At 34.2% G+C, this 21,202-nt stretch overlaps 1 protein-coding gene across 2 annotated transcripts in view; it reads left to right on the top strand.

Annotated features, from left to right (window-relative positions):
• The window catches only part of SPPL2A (signal peptide peptidase like 2A), a 72,040-nt gene that overhangs the window by 29,238 nt on the left and 21,600 nt on the right, over positions 1–21,202 (top strand). The window contains exons 5-15 of one of the 2 annotated variants that reach the window (XM_077127879.1): positions 438–571; positions 4,574–4,725; positions 6,267–6,363; positions 6,752–6,853; positions 8,263–8,344; positions 8,989–9,063; positions 12,514–12,570; positions 12,767–12,820; positions 13,240–13,342; positions 16,242–16,319; positions 17,707–17,867. In XM_077127879.1, the coding sequence (XP_076983994.1) occupies positions 438–571; positions 4,574–4,725; positions 6,267–6,363; positions 6,752–6,853; positions 8,263–8,344; positions 8,989–9,063; positions 12,514–12,570; positions 12,767–12,820; positions 13,240–13,342; positions 16,242–16,319; positions 17,707–17,867 (1,095 nt within the window). The remainder of the gene's footprint in view (positions 1–437; positions 572–4,573; positions 4,726–6,266; positions 6,364–6,751; positions 6,854–8,262; positions 8,345–8,988; positions 9,064–12,513; positions 12,571–12,766; positions 12,821–13,239; positions 13,343–16,241; positions 16,320–17,706; positions 17,868–21,202) is intronic. The other variant, XM_077127880.1, reaches the window with a different exon arrangement.

Genomic DNA, 21,202 nt, shown 5'->3' with positions numbered 1-21,202 from the left:
TAATTAGAATTATTATATTTGCTCCAATTGCTGACAAAAAGCTATCAAGGCCTTTCAAGTCTTTATTTGGGAAAACCCACCTCCCATTTGGTACAAGCTGTCTCTTGTGCCTGACTTTAGAGCCCTGACTTTAGAAAGGATGTTTATTTGTTTTGACTTCTTTTAAAACCTTCTGTTTCATATCATTTAACTTAACTTTAAAGCCCTCAATCACAAAAAGTGATTGTGTGGAATACTGTACTTTGAAGGTTTAATAAACCTAAGCATAACCTCATACTTTTAACTAAAGAATGTATCATGGTCTCAAACATAGTTCTATTACTCTTTACTATCTGATGTGTAGAGTCCATTCCAGGGTGAAATGTAGGATATTGCTGCCGTACTTCACAGTTGAGAGAAAACTAATTCCTGTGCTTATGTGCTATTTTGCCTTTCAGACTCTTGGAAATAATATTACCGTGCAAATGTATTCTCCATCATGGCCTAACTTTGACTATACTATGGTGGTTATTTTTATAATTGCTGTGTTCACAGTGGCATTAGGAGGATACTGGAGTGGACTAATTGAATTGTAAGCTTAAACTTCAGTTTTTTTTGTGATAAATTTTTTAAAAACAGTGTTTGATAATTTTTGTTATGTTTTGTTTTGTGTTTGGGTGCATGGGCCAGGAATCGAACCCAGGTCTCCTGCGTGGCAGGCGAGCATTCTACCACTGAACCACCCATGGACCCTTGATAATGATTTAAATCACTGTAATAACATCTAAAAAATTTACCTGACCCATAGTACCAATTTTATGTCCTGCCAGTAAGACCAGATGGTAGGCCTGTCTTCATATAAGGCATTTAACTTTTCATGGAGAAGAGAATCTTGAGAAGAAGAATTTCTTCTGCTGGCAGGGAAACATTGAAATCACAGGAAAGGTTCTTTTAAGTTAAAATGTTTAATTATCTTTCCCAGGAAGGGTGAAGGTATTTAATATTCTAACATGCCTATTTGCTTAGATTGGAAGAAAATCAGCAGGAGAGAATAGAGAGTTTTTCAGCTCCTTCTAAGTAGGGTGTCACAGTGTGGCCTCAGCATTCTGTTTAATACTTTAGGAATTCCAAAAATATTAGATATACCCATATTTTATTTTAACTGTAGAAATTTCAAATGTGTATAAAATTTGGATTTCCATATTTAATAGCAATTTATTGACTGTACCCAATCTTCAAGCTATGTATAGTTGACTCTAAATTAAAATGGGCAATATAATATGAAAGGATCAGTTCATATTCTTAACTCTGAATGGAAAAGTTTTCTCTGCATATTGTTTTATGCATGAAATAATATATTCAAGGTGTGAATTGATCTTTAAGTTCAGTTAAAAAGGTCTTATTTTTTTTTTTTTTTTTTTTTTTTAAGGAAAGACAGAGAGAAGGAAGGAAGGATAGAAGGAAGGAAGGAAGGAAGAAAGGGAAACATTTTTAAACATTTTCTTGTTTTTATTGTATTCTGTTTCTCCGTTTTTGTTACATGGGCTGGGGCCGGGAATCGAACCGAGGTCCTCCGGCATAGCAGGCAAGCACTTTGCCCGCTGAGCCACCGCGGCCCGCCCAAAAAGGTCTTATTTTTAACTGATATTAAGCTTATTTGCAATTACTTTGGTACTAAAATATAATTGTTTTACATCAAGAGGGAAGTCTTAGAGTTTAAGAAATATAGTAGGTTCCTGGAGTATTGAGCTTTGAACATTTTACATATTTGGAAAACAGCATGTTTCACCAAATATGGTTTACATTCATCCTTGTGAATGTGTTGTTTTTTCCTTCATTATTAATCCTTAAAAATATAGTATGTAAGAAGATCTCCATGATCTCTAAGATCATTTTCCAGATGATTTGGTGAAAGTTTATAAATAATTCCTTAAGAGCTATTGAGCATTAAAAGTGTTTTCCCATTTAATATAGATTCTACTTCCATTTACAATGTAAATTTTGTTTCTTCTCTAGAGTAGTGCTTTTCCTACTGTAATGTGCATAGAAGTTGTCTGGAGATCTTGTTAAAATGCAAATTCTGATTTAGTAGACCTGTGTTGGGCTGAGAGTCCACATTGTTAACGAACTCTCAGGTTTTTTGCTGGTGAAGGACCACACTTGGAGTTAGCAAGGCAAGCTTATTCAATATGTCAGGTCAGGCTCCTCCTCAAAATGGAGATGCAAGAGGAGCACATATCTTTTTTTATTCATAAAACATGATTATGGGGCAGGAAGAATGTGTTGCCTTCTGTAGCCAGATTGGAGAAGGAGATGACCCTCACTTACCTGCAGGATTTTGGAATTTGGAATTATGGAAGCTGATTATAAGACAGAAATAAAGATAGAAAGAATTAAGTGTGTCTGGAATTGGGGAGAAAAGGGTATTATGGTAAGGAGAAAGAGAATATGAATCAGTGATAAAAAGAAAAAAGTTCCATAAAAAGAATTCCATGTATTAAAAAAAAGAGAGAGATAAAATGCCTAAGAACTATTGTTTAGCAAGTAGACAGAGTTGGTAGAAAGAGAAGGAAAGAGAGAGCAAGTCCCAGGAAAGAGAAAATTTACCAAAGCAGGAACTCGATCCAGAATTATCCTGCCAAATGAAATATGTACCTTATGCAAAAGAGAAAGATACCTTGGTTCCATTTAAAGACTTTTCAGCAGAGAGTTAAAGTCTGTCCTCATACGTTTTAGTTTGTCTGAGCTGCTGTTATAAATACCATACAATGAGGGTTGGCTTAAACAAGAATTGCTAGGAAAATCCCAAAATCAAAATATTAGCAAGGTTTGCTATGTCCCCAAATATTGAAGCATTCTTGGGATGGCTGCCAGCAGTTCTTGGGGTTCCCTGGCTTGTATATATCTGTCTCCCATCCATGGTGATGTTCTCTTCCTTTCTCACTTCTATGACTTCCAGGTTCTCTTTATAAGACCCCCATAATTCAGGGTAAGGCCCATGCTGCTTCATTTGGCCGCATCTTAACTAAAAGTTACGTCTTCCAGAGGTCCTATTTACAATAGGTTCATATCCGCAGAGATGGAGATTAAGATTAAGAACATATATTTGTTGAACATAATTCATCCTGCCACATCAACCTTTATGGCCTTCTAAGATGGTGTGAAAGAAGGCTTCACTTTGCATTGAAAGTAGCTCTTAAGCTGATTTAATAGTATACTTTTTAGAAAGATGAATTGTAATGTTTTAAAGTGATATAAGTCTAGTATGTGCTTTCCCTTCATGTAATTGCCTAGTGTTTTTAGTATACTGAATATTACTATATAGGTCTTTAATGTACTATGGCTTATATTGTACAATGGTAAAAATGTCTTTTAATGTATCCATATGCAGCGGCAGATACCAAAGGTTAACACCTTTTCCCACTCAGGTAACGCTTGTATGAAAGCTTGTATTAATCTTTTGTCATCTAGTTCTGAAGTTTCAAGGTGCTGGTATGGCTTTCTACCAACTCTCTTCTCTGTTCTACCCAGGCAACCTACCTGGAGTCACAGATGCTTAAAATGTTAGCCGTCCTAATAAAAAAATGTTAATAAGAAAGTGGTACATTGGTAAATGAACCATTGGCAGATATGCAATTTAATAAGTTTGAAAATTTTTTCTTTTCTTTTTTAACGTAAAATTTGTATTGTGTGCAAATTTGATGAGCAAGGTCAAGATGTGTACAGGAGGGAGCGGAGTTTGAGAGACGAGGGTAGAAGAGACAGGCGCTGGAGAAGTACGTAGTGGGTTCTATATAATTAGGAGGAGATAGTAAGATTGACAAAACAGAGACTGTTCATGAGAGGTCTCTTGTGGTTCTTTCCTCTTCACCTTCTAATTCTTGTTTTTTGTTAGCTTTGTGACTTAGCAAGTGTTACTGGGAGAATTTGAATCATAGTTTGCTATCATAGATAAAGGTAGAAAACAGCTCTGACTTGAATTTCTTTTGACCCCTTCATAACACTTTGATAAGCACAGAATAGGCATATAGTAAATCCTGAATTAATTGGTATGAGAATAACATGTTTATATTCAGGAGGATTTCATTTTAGAAATACTTTACCATCTGTAAATTAATATTAGTAAATATATAAGAAAAACTGGTTACAATTTTAAATGTCATATCAGTATGAATAACTTTCCAAGTTAAATAATGTGAACATCTACCGACATTTGTTTTATATGACAAATGTCATCTGTTTCAACAGTTTTACCTCCAGTAAAGATACCTCTTCAAAAGTTAGTGGTTAATAATAGATCATCTCTGGAAGAGAAATTATAGGAGGTTTCCACTTTTGGGGTTAAATATATCTTTTTTGTGTGTGCAGTTTTTCAAAAATGTATTACTTTTGTAACCAAAAACAAATCTGAGAGCGGGCCACAGTGGCTCAGCAGGTAGAGTTCTCGCCTGTCATGCTGGAGACCTGGGTTCATTTCCCAGTGCCTACCCGTGCAAAAAAAAAAAAACACAAATCCGAATTGGTGTTAGAGATATATTTTTTTGATGACTATACTTGGCAGGGATTTGCTGATGTTCCTTTTGTGTTTATGCAGGGAAAATTTGAAGGCAGTGACAAACACTGAAGATCGAGAAATGAGGAGAAAGAAGGAAGAATATTTAACTTTTAGTCCTCTTACAGTTGTGATATTTGTGGCCATCTGCTGTGTTATGATGGTCTTACTTTATTTCTTCTACAAATGGTTGGGTAAGAAGTCATATTTTATGTTTGCTACTTTTAGTACATGTACAAAAAAAAAATCTTTTTGCCAGATTTATATTTTCCTTTAAGGTCCCCATTACTTTGGGTTAAAACAATATTCAGATAAAAAATATAATCTATTTTAAAATGCAAACACTCTTCATGGATGACTTGAAAGAATTTCTTTGCTCCCTAAATTTTCCTCTGCGGATAAAGCATATAGCCCAGTAACTAAGCAGTGGACTAAGGACTTCTTGGTGACTGTAATTAGTTTCATGAAATAGAAGAGTAAGCAAATTACTGGATTATTATTCTGGATTATAGCTGAAATTCTGCTTTACCATTATATGATTAAATCATACTCAAAGTAAATAAAGAGGAGTTATAGAAACCAAATTATTTCCCATGCCTAATCATTTTCTTAGATATACTATAACACTAACTCTGTTAGGGCCTCAAAAGCATGATTTCCACCAGTGTTTTAAAACTTAGGTTGGACAACTTTGGTGGGTGACTTACCAGACTCCACTTGGCAATCTTCACCTGTCTGTCTTTCTACTCACATTACCATATATAGCTACCTCCAATAATAAAAACAATAGATAATGCTTACATGTGGTTTATAATGGGCCCGCTATAGCTCTCAGCACTTTACATATATTAATTTATCTCATACTCTCAATACCCTTGAAATAGGTATTATTACATTCTACATTTTAAATCTGAGGAACTCAAGGAACTAAATGTGATTTGTCCAAGTTCATCTGGGAGCAAGTACCTATTCCTGATTTACTGTCTCTAGATTACTCTCCCTTTCTCATTTAGAACAGAGCTCTATTTCCTGGAATTAGTGGAATTTGAAAATTCAGTTAAAATTTGTATTTCCATTGTGAAATTATAAGAAAGTTTAAAGGAAATACTTTGAGTGTAGTGATTTCTCCCTTTTTGGTAACAGAGGTCATAATGTTTTTAATTTTAAATATTGAATAAGTCTAGATAATATAGAAAAACATTTGTTAATTTTAACCACCTTCATATTGTATCATAATGAAGAAATGTATTTAAATGGCTTTGATTTTCCACAGGTCAAGTTATTATAATAAACTCTCCAAAGGAGAATGTCGATAGCATGGTTATTGTCTAAGGTGGATGTCAGTTCTCATCCCTAAGCTTCATTTAAGAAAAGCATTTCTTAATGATTTATTAGCTCTTCAATTCCTTAGATTTAAATTAAGTATTCATAAATATTTGCAACTTGCTTCGTGGAAAACTTTAACAAACTGGATCATTGAATGATAGAAAATGTAGAACCAGCTTGACTTCAGCAATCCTACCAGTGTGTGATGGACCTAAAACAACATTTCAAATACCTACTTTAAAACTCAAGATTTAAATATTTTAAACTCAATAACCAATTCAGATTATAGTATAGTTACTGCATTGAAAGTGTCATGATCTAATAAGAAAACTAAAAAATCAATATTTTTATTATCATATTTGTTTCTGTTCTCATGTAATTCAATGTCTGGTGTTTTTTTTTCTTCTAGTTTATGTTATGATAGCAATTTTCTGCATAGCATCAGCAATGAGTCTGTACAATTGTCTTGCTGCACTAATTCGTAAGATTCCATGTGGACTATGCACGTATGTATCTCTTATGGGGACTCCTGTAATTTTGGCATTTGTAATTTAAAACAATACTGCGTGGTCCAATATACATGTGGTTGTTTAAATTTAAATTAATTAAAATTAAGTAAAATAAAAAATTCAGTTCCTTAGTCTCAGCCTCAGTAGCCACATACTGTTAGTGGCTACTCTGTTGGGCAGCACAGATACATTTCTGTGATCACAGAATGTTCTAGTAGACTGGTAAACATTTTATTATTTGTCATTTGTTTTACTTAAAAGGAAAATTTTTAAATGGGTATTTCAGTTGCCTTCTTTTTTCTGTGGTTAATGTTTACCATATCTCATATCAAGTAAACATATTTCATCTGCAATATAAACTAAACTGTTTCAATATTTTTTTTAGAATTGTGTGTCGTGGCAAAAGCATTGAAGTAAGACTTCTTTTTCTCGCTGGACTATGCATAGCAATAGCTGTTGTTTGGGCTGTGTTTCGAAATGAAGATAGGTATGACCACTTAGTGTTTTTGCTTTTAGATTAAAGGGTGGTTTTATATTTTGTCCTGATAGTTATTTATTTTCATTATTGGAATTTTTTTTTTTTTGCTTTTGTCCCAGAGCAACATAATCTTGAAACAAGCTTTTTAAATAATCAGATCTGCAAATATGTTTGAGCTTCCCATAGAGAGACAAAAATGGGAACTATGATTTAAACTCCTAAGCTGAAGTAGACCTCAAAAATATACTGAATTATAAATCAGCCACTCAATGGAGTATGATACAGTTGTTAAAATTAAAAAAGAAAAAAAAAGAATATCTCTATGAACAGATTTGCAGTGATTTTTAGGATATATTGTTAGGTGAAAAAAGCTGGCGTTTGCTACCTTTCACGTAAGAAAGAAGGATATACAAGAAAATGTACAGGTGTCTGCCCATTGGCAGGAAAGAAAGCCAGAAGAATATATACTTACATTTACTTAATGGTTTATTAATGTAATCATTAAAACTGAAATGCTTTAATAACCTAAAATTTGGGGAGCAAATTTCATACAACTTTAAGCAGCTTCAGGTATGATAATCGACTGATTGTTATATATATATGACTTTTTGAGGAAGCAAATTGAGTAGCTCTCGTTTCTTTTATGTTCTAGCTGTGTAGATGTATAATACCAATGTCTTAGTTTGCCAGGGCTGCTATAACAGATACCATCAACTAGTTGGGTTAGACAACAGGAATTTATTTTCTCATAGTTTTGGAGCCTTAAAGACCAAAATCAAGGTGTCAGCAGGATTGCTTTCTCCGAAGCTGTAGCATTCTGGTGGTAGCATTCTTTCAATCCATCACTCAATCTCTGTCACATGGCTGTCTCTGTCCTACTCTGTGTCCAAATTCTGCTTGCTTATAAGGACTCCAGTCATATTGGATTAAGGCCTATCCTGATTCATTTGGCCTCATCTTAACTAGTAGGATCTTCTAAGATCTTATTTACAAATGAGTTCACAATCACAAGACCAGGGATTAGGACTTGAACATAGCTTTGTAGGGAAGATGATTCAATCCATAACACCAGTGTCTTTTGTTATGAGCCTCCTTTCTAGAAAGAGACATATGTATAAGTTCAGATATTGAGTTCAAATAGTAAGCATCAATATGCTTTGATGTTTGTTTGTAATATGTTCCTCTAAAGTAGCCTTTCAACTTCTAAATAGTAGTATTCATTATTCTACCAGGATAGGGTAGTAAATTACTAAATATGGAGAATATGAGAGGTTTTTTTTTGTTATTGTAGTTGCTGTTAATAAAGTAGTCAAATCATAGCAATTCAACAGTATTTCTTTAGTGATCTCTTTCTTTTGAAAAGTTTCATTTAAAAAAATAACTGGCTAAAACAACAGAGTAATGTCTTTTGATTTTAGGTGGGCTTGGATTTTACAGGATATCTTGGGAATTGCTTTCTGTCTGAACTTAATTAAAACACTGAAGTTACCCAACTTCAAGGTAGGGTATACTATTTCACTAGCTAAAATAAATTTTTCTTTTTAAATTATAAAGTATAGGGTGCATGGGTGGTTCAGTGGTAGAGTGCTTACCTTTCATGCAGGAGACCCAGGTTCGATTCCCAGACCATGTGCCCCCCCCCCCAAAAAAAAAGTTATAAGTATAATTTGCATACAGTAAAATGCACCCATTTTAAGGGTATAGTTTGTTGAAAGTTTACAGATTTATAACTTTTCCATTCCACTCAAATTATAGAATATTTCTTATCACTTCAAAAAGCTGTTATATCCTTTTTTAGTCAGTCCCACCCCTCACCCCTAGCCCTTATGCCAATCACTGATCTGCTAGTTAAAATATTTTAGTCATTCCTATAATAAGTCAAATTAATAAAATCTTTGCAGGACTAAATACCAGGGAACAACATTTCTTTGATTTGGTGATCTTTTTTTTTTTTTTAATGAGTGGGATAAAAAAGTTTTAATGTGGTATATAGAATAAAACTACAAATAGTAACCACAAAATGCATTTTTTTTTAAGGATAGTGTTAATATATGTGTTCACATGCTTATTTGTACTTGCAAAGTAACAATCTCTTCATTTAGATATGGAAGTTTGACCTTTAAATTTGTTTCTTTCTTCCACAGTCATGTGTGATACTTCTAGGCCTTCTTCTCCTCTATGATGTGTTTTTCGTTTTCATAACCCCATTCATCACAAAGGTATGACCATATTTTTTAAATCCATGAAGAAACCTGCTAAAAGATGGAAATCTTAACTTAGCTCTTGGATTATTGATTTTGCAGATGCTTACCCCTAAATTTAGCACTCTGATTCTCTTAAGAGAATTGTTGAAATTGACCTTTTAATAGAGTATATTCAAGCTTTTAAGCCATTTGGTTGCTGAAAAATGTCTCCCGACTGATGTAAACATGAGGATGTCTATAATTTTTCTACCTACCCTTTTAAAGTAACTTTTCTTATTATAAATTAATGTTCACTATAGACAGTGTAGACAACAAAATGAAGAAAAATTTGTAATTGCTACTTTCATATCTGAAGCCCTAGTTTGAAACTAAGAAAGAACACCACACTTAAAGTCTGAAGATAGAGGGTGTGGCTCTGTAATGTTCTAACCCTGAGCAGGTGACTTAGCCATTTGTGCTTCAGATTCCTAATTCATTGTGTAAGGGAATAGCATTCCACACAGATCCCCCTCCACCACCCCCCACCCAACTTTCTATTAGTAAAATTCTTTTGATTGCAACAGACAACCTAACTTAAGCTTTTTTATACCCAAAAAGATCTTATGTATCCGTGCTTTGTGTAGTGGCAAGATGGGGCTGGCTTCAAAAGAAAGGAGACCAGGGTCACATGTTCTTCCTTTCTGCTTCTGTCTATTCAGACTGAATTTTTCTACAAGGTTGGAAATGTAATTACTGTTAGCTCCTAGATTATATATTCCCAGTTCTGCCACTAATTCCTCAATGAATAGTGGCACCGTTCCTAGAAAAAGGGAAGGGTATTGTTGGGTGACTGTTGTAGGCCTTCATTATTTGTCCAATTTTCTACCTTTTCTTAATCCTTTCTTGTGACTATAGTATTAATTATAATTTATATATAAATTATATAGTATGTAAATATATATCGTGAATTGTCCCCATTTTATTTCGAGTCTCACTTTGTCACTTTATATTATCCCTCTATCCTTTGTCACTCATTTCATATTTGATATAGTCACTGTTTTTCTCCCCATAGTTCTTTTTTTTTAAGAACCAATTAGTTCTTTCTCCATGCTGTAGACCCTATCATACATGAAATCACTGGAAAAATCTGCACTTCTGATATTTGTTATAATGGCATAAGACAAACATGTGCCTTGTTGGGGAGCTAAAATTGCAGAAAGGTAACAAATATAGTGAACTGCCCAAATTACAGCTGCATGTAGTTTTACTATCATCTTTCCATGTCTTAATGATGAGCCATTTGACTAAACAACTTCATTGAGTAGTTGTATCCTTAAAAAAAGCATATTTTCAAAAACAATAATAATGGTATTATTATTATTATTACAGATTCTAACTAAAATTCTTAATTTATTAAGGTATTTTTTTTAGTTCTATCTGAAGCCATTCTAACTTGTTTGTCAGTTTACTTGGGTTCAAAAAAAGTGTTTCTTTAGGTCACTCCATCAGATATATAATGGAAATACAATGTTGTCTCTAACAAAGCCATTCCCATAATTTAGCATATGTTATAGTATAATAGTGCACAGTGGATATAACTATAAACTGTAACTAAACCCCTTCTAAACCCCTTTCCTTTTTTTTTTTTCATGGGCAAAAGCACCGGGAAACGAACCTGGGTCTCTGGCATGGCAGGCAAGAACTCTGCCTGCTAAGCCACCATGGCTGCCCACCAAACCTTTTTTTTTTTTTTTAAAGTTTCTCCATTCTGTTTTCACATTAGTAGACTTTATAAATACCCAACATGTCTGCCTGGAAAGTATTTCCACTCTCTACCCATAAAAAGTTCAGAATTTTAAAAGTATAGGGTAATAATAAAGGTGTCTTTGAGTCTTCCTTTCTTCTGCTCAGAGAAAATTTTTCATTTTCTTTTTTTCCATCTTCACTTCTACTGACTAGGGATGTGATTTCTAGCAATCTGATATGATGGTAAAGACCAAAGTGCTCTTTAGAATTCACTGTGATAAATTTATTTTAACTCCTTCTTCTCAGTCTGTCTTGTTTGTTTTATTGAGGATATGAAACGTCACTTTAGTAAGTAACTCAAAATGATTCTCAGATATTTAATTTTTTATTTTATAGCTTTTTCTGTAATTTTGAAGGGTGAAATTGAATATTCTAAGCATGTTGTTGACCCAGATATTCACAGACTTCTAGTGAATTGGCAGATCAGGTAGCCATAGCGTATAGGCAATAGGAATCCATCTTATTCACTTTTTCATCAACTACAGTACTCAGTATTTTTACCTTGTGAATAGTAATTACTCATGTATCTTTGAAATGTATGGGGAGATGCCAGTGATAATCTTCGGTTTAAATGTTTTAAATAACAATTAGAAAATGATGCAAACTTAACTCTTTATCTGAAAATTTGGTAACTACCAGGGAATTTGCCTTAAGGAACTCTATTTAGCATTTCAGTTTATTTTATTAAGCTCTTTTGACTTACCCCTTCTGTAGCCCAAAGTATAACATGAGGAAAAAATTTCTGTAACTAGGGATTTTGTCTCTCCTTTTATTTGGCTCAGATATCAGTGAAGTCCTTTAAAAACACTCAGATAATTTCTCCTATGGGCCCCACCTAAATGGAAAATATTATAGTTAGTAGTCAAGTTGTCCTTTTAACGTGTGCTTATCTTCCCACTTCCTCTATTACTGATATATTTATCCTAAAGTGAAGCTAAAATGGATGCTTGTGCAACCTTAGCTTGCTACCTCAAATTTTTCCCCCTTCAAAGCACACTTTGCTGCCAGGAACAAATTTTTAACAAACTCACACTGCCCACATAAAAAGACTTTAGGCAGACACAAAGGAGAGAAATTCAACAAAGGATAATGTTTTGATTGGAACATAGAAGGCAGGCAGGGCTGAAATTGGGTAGAAGTATGGCTAGAGAAGCTTCTCACTTTCTTCAGGGTTGGGCCTTTCCAATTTGGCTTCATTGTTTTGTTATTGTGGTGAATAGTCAGAATGTCAAATGTACATTTATTTAAATAAAGTTACCAATATTTATCAGAAAGCTAATTATAAAAGAATTTCATTTTTATTGTGTCTCAATTCATTGTTGCTAATGAATATTACTAAGAACCATATATGTGACATAACCAAAAGTACTTTATAAATTTATAGCCCATTACAAATGTTAGAATTTATAATGTCAGAACAAATCAGTGCTCACAAGGTTGACCTGATTAGTCTCTGGTAAAAGTTTATCAGCCAGTTTCTGATAATTGCTGAGCACTGATAAAGTAGAATAGTGTATTAGGTGAGTATTATTTTAGATGGTTCCAATTTTTGCTATAAACAGAAACTGATTTAGGGAAAAGCATCCATGGCCCATTTTCAATTAGTGCTCAAATCATTTTTGAATAGTGGCAGATTGTGCTCTTTAAATCATGGACAACTACTTTTACCTTTGATTTTAGAATGGCGAGAGTATCATGGTTGAACTTGCAGCTGGACCTTTTGGAAATAATGAAAAGGTAAGAATGACAATTAAATAGAAATGGCTGCCCAGTATATGTATGTATGTCCAATTAATAATCTTGCTTTCTCATGTAATTTATTGGGCATGTACTGCTTGTTAAGGTATTGTAAGACTTTATTTCTCACAAGATATAGCCCTTTTCTTAGTTATTCTAAATTATTAAATACCTATTGACTTGGGTTTCATCCTAGAATGATGGAAACTTGGTGGAAGCCACTGCTCAACCCTCAGCTCCCCATGAGAAAGTAAGGATTGTATTTCAGATATGTTCATTGGACTTTAAATCATACCCTCTGAGACAAGACTCTTCTTTTGGGAAAAAAAATCCAGATTGAAAAAAAAAAAAATTCTGTTTCAAGACCTGAGTCCTATTCTTGGTAATAAAGGTTAGATGTGGGGATACTGGATTAATGCTGTTACTCCTACATTTGTGTTGGGTTTCATTTTTCAAAAACTACATATCTATTTCTTTCAAGCTTTCTATATATTCAGAGTGTATATATATATATATGTCTATGTATATGTCTGGTATATGTCCTCTAAGTTCTTTTAAAATGTCAGTTTAAAATGTTAAAGCAAGTATTCTAATATCAATCCTTCCCAGTCTAAAAGATATGGGTAAAGATATCTAAGTGGCTTCATAGTAGCCTTTTTTTTGTTTCAGTTACCTGTAGTCATCAGGGTACCAAAGCTGATCTACTTCTCAGTAATGCGTGTGTGCCTCATGCCAGTTTCAATATTGGGTTTTGGAGACATTATTGTACCAGGTAAGCAATTATTTGTAACAGTTTCTATAAAAATGCACTAATGGTTTAAGATTATCATAAGATTAGTATCTGTTAAATGTTACCTACTCTTTACTAAGTATTTCTGCCTGTGCTGCTGGATTTGGGATCAGTAACAGATTGAATGACAGGCATTTTGAGGGGTAGAAAATAAAATCCACATAGTAACAAAGTATATCTCCCATAGGTCAAAAACTGTCTTAGAGGAAGCAAGTAGAATCAGTATAACCTTCTCCTAAAAAGTACACTTTGTGGCCTTTAAAAAAAGTTGAATTTAATAATGCCAGAGAAATTGCAATTTCGATTATTTCTATTTTAAAGTAATTGTTATGTTTTAGGAAAGTGATTTCAGAATGTTAGGATGAAGTTGTGATCAAAAGGAGAAACGTGTAAGACTCCATAATATAAAAAGACACAGCTTATGGCGGAATCAATTACCTTCTCCTAGTGTGTGCTCTCTTACAGTTATTGCAGTTTTTTGTTATTTTCCTCTCAGGGCTCTCTGTAGAATAAACTTAATCTTAGCCCAGTAAAAAATCATATTTTATGAATAATTTATTTTTTTTTTATTTTGAAGAATAACGTATATACAAAAAAGCACTAAATTTCAAAGCACACCACAATAATTGATTATAGAACAGATTTCAGAGTTTGGTGTGGGTTACAGTTCCACAATTTTAGGTTTTTCCTTCTGCCTGCTCCAAGATGCTAGAGACTGAAAGAAATATCTATATAATGATTCAGGAAGCATACTCATTTGTAATCCTGTCTTCTCTATTTTAACTCTTCCTTCTCCTTTGATCTTTCTCCCACTCTTTAGGGGTATTTGGACTATGCTCATTCAAACTTTTTCATATTGGAAAGGGCTGTCAGTAATATGGGATAAGAAGATGGAACTAGTTGATGTTCTGGAAAGGCTGGGCCTTCTGGTTTTCAAGACTTACCTGGCCTAGGAACCTATCTGGAGCTTGCAGGTTTCTGGAATGTAATCACAGTGCATCGAACATTTGTAGAATATCCGATAACACCCTGGGTGTTCTTTAGGGTTGGCAGGAATGGTTTTGTTTGGGGTTTGGCAAACCATGATAAATAGCAATATCTAGCTGAAGCTTGCATGAAAGTATCCTCTAGAGTAGTCTCTCGACTCTATTTGAACTCTTTCAGCCACTGGTAGCTTATTTGTTATGGCTCTTTTCCCCTTTTTGGTGAGGAAGGCATTGTCGATCCCATGGTGCCAGGGCCAGGCTCATCCCTGGGAATCACATCTCACATCACCAGGGAGACTCTCACACCTGAATATCATGTCCCATGTAGGGGGGGGATGAAAATGATTTTACTTGTAGAATTGGGCTTAGAGGGAGCGAGGCCACATCTGAGCAACAAAAGAGGTCCTCTGGAAATAAATCTTAGGCATAATTATAGGTAGACTTAGCTTCTTCACTACATAGATAAGCTTCACAAGAGCAAGTATTTTAGGAATAATTAAGTGTTTCTCTATCAGCCAAGAGTTTGTCCTTCCTCACTTTTCTTAGAGTCTTTCTGCATACTAACTTCCTGTGGATGGGTTAAGAAAACTTGGCTCTTCTGAGAAAGCCCTTTCATTTGTACATAGTAAGCCAGGTAGAGAGAAGCTCACAGTGTTCCTTTGTGAGTTGGCATGGCGAAGTCCAGTGTAGTAATTCCTAGCTCAGTGAGTCTCTATTTGCATAATTGATAAGGTAGGAAAGGCATTCTCTTGTGTAACCTTAAGTTTCCTTGAATAGCATTACTTTAAAACTTATCCCTGATTTTACCAGTTCAACACCAAATGCTTGCATATAGCACTTGGCATAGAACTGTAAGATATATATCTAACAGAATAAACTGTATTAAAAACTCTTATTTATATATATAACTTTCTTGAAGTGTCATATGTCCCAAACAGAAATATTTCCTCGAAGAGCAGAGTTATTGACAATATATGACTTAATATCTAAAAGGTAATTCTTTTTTTTTTTAATGTTTTTTATTCTTAAATATAACATATATACAAAGAAAAGAAAGTAAAAGCAATGATTTTCAAAGTACACTTCAACAAATAGATACAGAACAGATGTCAGATTTGTTATGGTTACCATTCTATCTAAAAGCTAAATTCTGGTTTTGGGGGAAAAGTACCTTTTTTAAACATTAAAATATATATAGATGTGATGAAACAGAAAAAAAGTAAAAATAACAAGAAACTTATTATGTATGAGCCAAAACTAATTAATTAATTTAAACAACTGATAGGATAGTCAAATTATTTTATGATTTTAGGAAAGAAAATACAATCCTTTTTAAGACATAAAATGTTAAGGGATCAAATGTCAACCTTTCTGGTTAATTTTTAGTAAATAAATACAGTCCTGGTATTTCTTCTTTGATGGGGTTCAACAAATTTTTTATAAGGAATAGGTAATGAAATGGGTTGTCTCTGCCTACCTACATGTTTACAAATAAGAGCTTATGTTTCATTGTTATTTGAATTAAAACTCCAAATCATTTTATTCCACTAGGAAGAAAGACTTCTTTGATCCTAATTTGAAATTGTCTTCCTTGATGCTCTTTCAATGCACTTCTTAATGATATTTTTAAAAAACTTTCTCTGTGACATGGAATATTGAGCAGCTAATAAAAGTCATATTTTTAAAGACTGTTTAGTGGCTTGGGAAAAGGTTTAAAATATAGTATTCAATTTAAAAAGTCATCATATAAAACTTTGTCCAAAATTCAAAGTACTTTAATATTCTTATAATGCAGAGTTGAACATTAAATGCAATACAGCATATACCGTTTCCATAGCTAACAGTTGAATTTGTTTTGCTCTTGTTTTACGAAAATAATGTGGAGTTTTTTTTAGGCCTGTTGATTGCATACTGTCGAAGATTTGATGTTCATACTGGTTCTTCTTCAATATACTATGTTTCCTCTACAATTGGTAAATTTTTGTTTTTTCCTTTTGTTATATTGAATTGTAGTCTGAAGGCAGAGATTTAGAAACCTAGAAATAAGGAATCATGAATTCTCATTCCTTGCCTTTAATTAATAAGACAGGTTTTTTCAATCAAAAAGGGATAATTATACTTTGTTACCTACACAGGTTTCAGAAGTTTAAAAAGGAAATTAAATGTGAAAGTAAAAGATTAGCTCCCATATATTTAGGCAAGCAGATAAGTAGTCAATAAATTGCATAATACTAAATTTTTTAATATAGTATACGGTTAACTGTATTTATATAAGTGAATTTATGGTACAGTAACTTAGCTGAATCAGCGAAATAGATGCCACTTATCCCTTATTTCTGCCACTTACTCCTGTTATTGAGAACAGTTAAGAACAGGAAGCAAGCTAAAAAAAATACTACTTCTGAATGTATCAAATAAATATCTCAGAAGTTAATTCACCAAAGCTTTTGTACTTAGGTAAATGACCTGTGTCTAGCCATTTATCCTTATTTTAGATACTATTCTAGAAAGATTTTCAAGTCTACAGTGGAATTTAATCCAATGAATTACAAGTGTATATTAGCAGTAGAGAAAGGCATTGCTAGAAATAGGTTCTCTGACAGCAAGAAGGAACAGCAAGCAGCTAAGTAAGGGAAAAGATGAAAAAATAAAGAAAGGAGAAAAGCAGTCTGAGACCATTAAGTATGGTATTCTCTAAGGACATTAGCATATGAGAGCCTAGTACCAGGTCAGTTGTGATAGAATAAAAGACAACTCAGTGAAAAGGCAGATAATAGGAGTATTCATCAGTTCTACTGTGTAACTTTGGGCAACTCACTTAACCCCTCTGGGCCTCCATTGCCTCATCTATTAAATGAGGGGCTAGACTAAATTGTCTGAAAAAGCCCTTCAAGCTCCAGTTTTCTGAGGTCCTCTGTTTATAATGAGATCTTGAGTCATTAAGAAAGGATCAAGTGATGTTTGGTATGCTCTTATAAAAGAATATAAGAAATATGTGATCAATATGAGGAATATTTTTCAAAACAAATTTAAGTAGTATGTGTGCAGATTTTAGGTGTAGATGTGAAACTCAACATTCTAATAACAACGGAAAATTGATGCTTTCTGAGTCATTATTTTTATCAATGAATAATGCTTAGATTGATAATATTGGAATAATAACCAATCTCCTAATTAGGAATTTAGGAATTTCCCAAATTCCCCTAATTTAGGAAAATATTGAAATTGTGAAAAGAAGTCATGGGGAAAAAATGTGCTCAGAAATATCAGAAAACAGTATTTCAATGGTGCGGGGGGGGCAGGTGGATCCACCCTCAGTGGTATGTAGGAAAAAACTTATACTTGGTATTCTTCTTGCAGCCTATGCTGTTGGCATGATACTTACATTTGTTGTTCTGGTGCTGATGAAAAAGGGGCAACCTGCTCTCCTCTATTTAGTACCTTGTACCCTTATTACTGCCTCAATTGTTGCTTGGAGACGTCAGGAAATGAAAAAGTTCTGGAAAGGTAGTAACTATCAGGTATGTGCTTATACTTTGGTTACCAACTTATGATATAATTCACAGACTGATTGGCTGAAACCTGCTTGTATATATCAGAGCTTTTATGTATCAAAAAGTTACTTTGGATCTGTTAGGATGTCATGAGTGCTACTACACCCTTGACCACTGTCCACCTGCTTTATCATTATTTTTCATTCCTAGTGCAATCTGATAATGAAATCCTATGCCTCAAGGTAAAACTGTCAGAAAGCAGTTGGATGCATCAGGGAAAACCAGAACAACATTTCAGCATGAGTTTTCAAAATCCACACAAAGAAGAACTTCATGAAAGATAAAACTGTGTTTAAAATAAGTATGGATTTTGAGACAGACATTAGCTCTTTATAGTAGGAATCCTAAAGTTTTGCAGGGAAAAGGTATACTCTTTGCAGCATCTAAATTAGCCTAACTAAATTAGACAGGGTATTCATTTCAAATTTAAAAGGGACAAGGTTTATTTACCTTTCTGTAAAATGTCTAAAGCAGAGAAAATCTTGGTAGCAGACTCTGTTTTTGAGTTGTTTCTTCATTGAATTTAAACCCCTCTCTTCTTTTCCTAAATATTGTTAGTATTCCAGTAAAATTGTTTTCACTGAAATTTGGGAGAACTAGGAAACCCTAGCCTACTGAAATGAGTGCTATGGTATTGATCCCTTTGTGAAGCAATTAGCTCTGTTTTGCCCTATTACAACAAAGTGCCCTCTCCTTCCACCCTCGTGCATGTTGTCATTGGTCACATGAACAAAAAAAGACACTTTGGGTAGACAGGTGCTATTCTGACTGTTACTAGACAAACAATTCAAAGTTCATGTCCATCTGGTGGTTGATCTGTAGTGTCATCTTTGTTTACGAGAGGTGATTTAACACATTGTTAGAGTAGTATAATTGGAAAAAGCACTGATCTAGAATTCTGTAAATCTCTAAATTTCTTTGCAATTTGGATAAAATATTATCTGTCTTGGGTACCTGTTGTCTCAAATTATATTAATACACAGTTTCTGACCGCAAGGTCTTTGACTAAACCACTAAGATAACTTTTAACTTTTCCATGAAGATGACATACACATAAAGTTTTTTATTTTTATAGCTTTTAAAAAATAAATGTATGTGCTGTAACACATACTCTCTTAACCTTTGAAAGCCACATCCCAAAAAATGTTCTTCATCATTGTTTCATTTTTTTATGGTTTTATAGTTCTCCATTTAGCAAATGTTTATTGAGCAGTTCTATGAGTCAGGTACTATTTTAGGTGGTGGTAACAGGAGGAAAACAAATTAAAATCAGGCCTGCTTTCATGGCCTCTTGATAATTAAAGTTTAATTTAAAATGTAAATTGAGTCATGAACGACTAAGTTTGATAAATGTCTTGGTTATGGTAGGGTGCCATGAAAAGCTGGAGATGGAACACCCAATGTATATGTTTTCACAATAGGATAATACGTGATTTGGGGAAGGTTTCTTCAAGCACGTTAAATAATTATTTGGATGACTATAATGTTGGGTAAGAGTAGGGGAGGATGCACAGATAGTTCAGTGGTAGAATGCTCATCTTCCATGTGGGAGGTGTGGGTTCAATTCTCAGATCATGCACCACCCCACAAAAAAGTAACCCACACACAGGACTCTGGGGAGTACAAGGGTAGCTCAGTGGTAGTATTCTTGCCTGACATGTGGGAACCCCAGATTTGATTCTGGGAGTCTGCACATGCCAAAAAAAAAAAAAGAGTAAGGGAGCTGCAATTAATGAAACTTGTGAAGGAAGTATGGGTCTCATAAGCCATGTTAAAAAGTTTGGATTATATCCTAAAACTATTGGAGACTGTTTTAAGAAATCTAGAAAATGGATTGAAGGAAGGAGCAAAACTGGAGGCAGGAAGGAAGACATTATGATGAGAAATGTTAGTAGCTTCTATTAGTAAGGTAGTGAGATGGAGAGAAGTGGGCAAATTCAAAAGAAATTTAGAAGCATAATGGAATCTACTGATGATTCAGTGTAGAGAGAGGAGAAGTATATTCCAAAGTTTCTGGCTTGGGTGAGTGGATGTTGAATTCATTAAGATAAAAGATGGAAATCACTTTGGGGAGGGAGATGAATTCAAAATTGAACATGTAAAATGTTTGATATGAATTCAATATTGAACATTTCAAAGTACCTAGAGGACATCCTTTAAGATATAACGATATAAATAATAGGCAGTTGAATAAATGGGTCTGATATGCTGGAGACAGACCAAAGCTAAAGATAGAAATTGGGGCGTGCCATCAGCATGCTAAGTGAGTGAGTGAAAATGTAAAGGGAGAAGAAAAGACACAGGACAGAACCATGAGCAAGAGGTTTTACTATTATGGGCACTAATCTGATGAACTAATTATGAGGTAAATCCAGAGACGGAAAACAAACAACATAGGGAACGTTTTGTTTAGGGTTAACATAAGAGCTTTGTTTAGGATAGAATTTAAATTTGGGGCTATTGGTGAGAGCAGATGTGACAAAATTAAGTATGTTTGTTATTTTCATCACCAGCATTTACTTTTTATTTATAACAATAATTTCCTTTCCCTTTATGCAACTTTTGAAGTACTTTACTATAAGAATACATGCTTATTATAGAAATTTGAAAACATAGAAAAATACAAGATAATTATGTCTATCCATAATCCAACCTCCTATAGAAATTCAGTATTAAGATTTAATGAGGAAGAAGAGCCAAGATGGCGGCTTACTGAAGTGAGGGATTTTGTTCATCCTCCAGAGCAGTTAGTAAATAGCCAGGAACAGTACAGAACAACTACTGGGGCCACGTCAGTGATCGGACACACAACATACCCCAGTCTGGACAACCTGGACCACCTCTGAGCCTACCCAGAACCATGAGTTCCCCAAGTTGCAGCGGCTGGCACCCCTACCCCAGAGGCTGCTTCCCAGAGGGGAAAGGAAAGAGACTTTACTAGCAGCAGGGGCTGAGTGCGACCAAGCTCCAATTGTGGAAATAATTAACAAATTCTGACTACTGAAAATAGGTCCCCAGCTCAGCTGAACCTTGAGAAAACCTGAGGTTGCTGTTTTTTGTCCCAGCGCAGAGGGAGCAGGGCTGACAAAAAAAAAAAAGATAAGCTGAGATTTTTTGGATCTGATAGCACATAATACTTGAAAGGGTCTGGGCCCTGAGTGAAAGGAGGGGGCACATAAGACTTGGAGATACACAAAGCGACATAGCAACTTAAGTTCTTGACTGGCAAACCCAAGGAAAGAGGTCCTGCTCTGAAAAGGATCTTCCTTTTTCTTTTTTGTGGCTGTGTTTCTACAACTTGA

This window comes from Tamandua tetradactyla, chromosome 14 (assembly GCF_023851605.1).
Source record: "Tamandua tetradactyla isolate mTamTet1 chromosome 14, mTamTet1.pri, whole genome shotgun sequence".
Taxonomy (NCBI): Eukaryota; Metazoa; Chordata; class Mammalia; order Pilosa; family Myrmecophagidae; genus Tamandua; species Tamandua tetradactyla.
The sequence above is the reverse complement of the archived record's forward strand: the minus strand, read 5'-3'. Positions and strand labels throughout refer to the sequence as shown.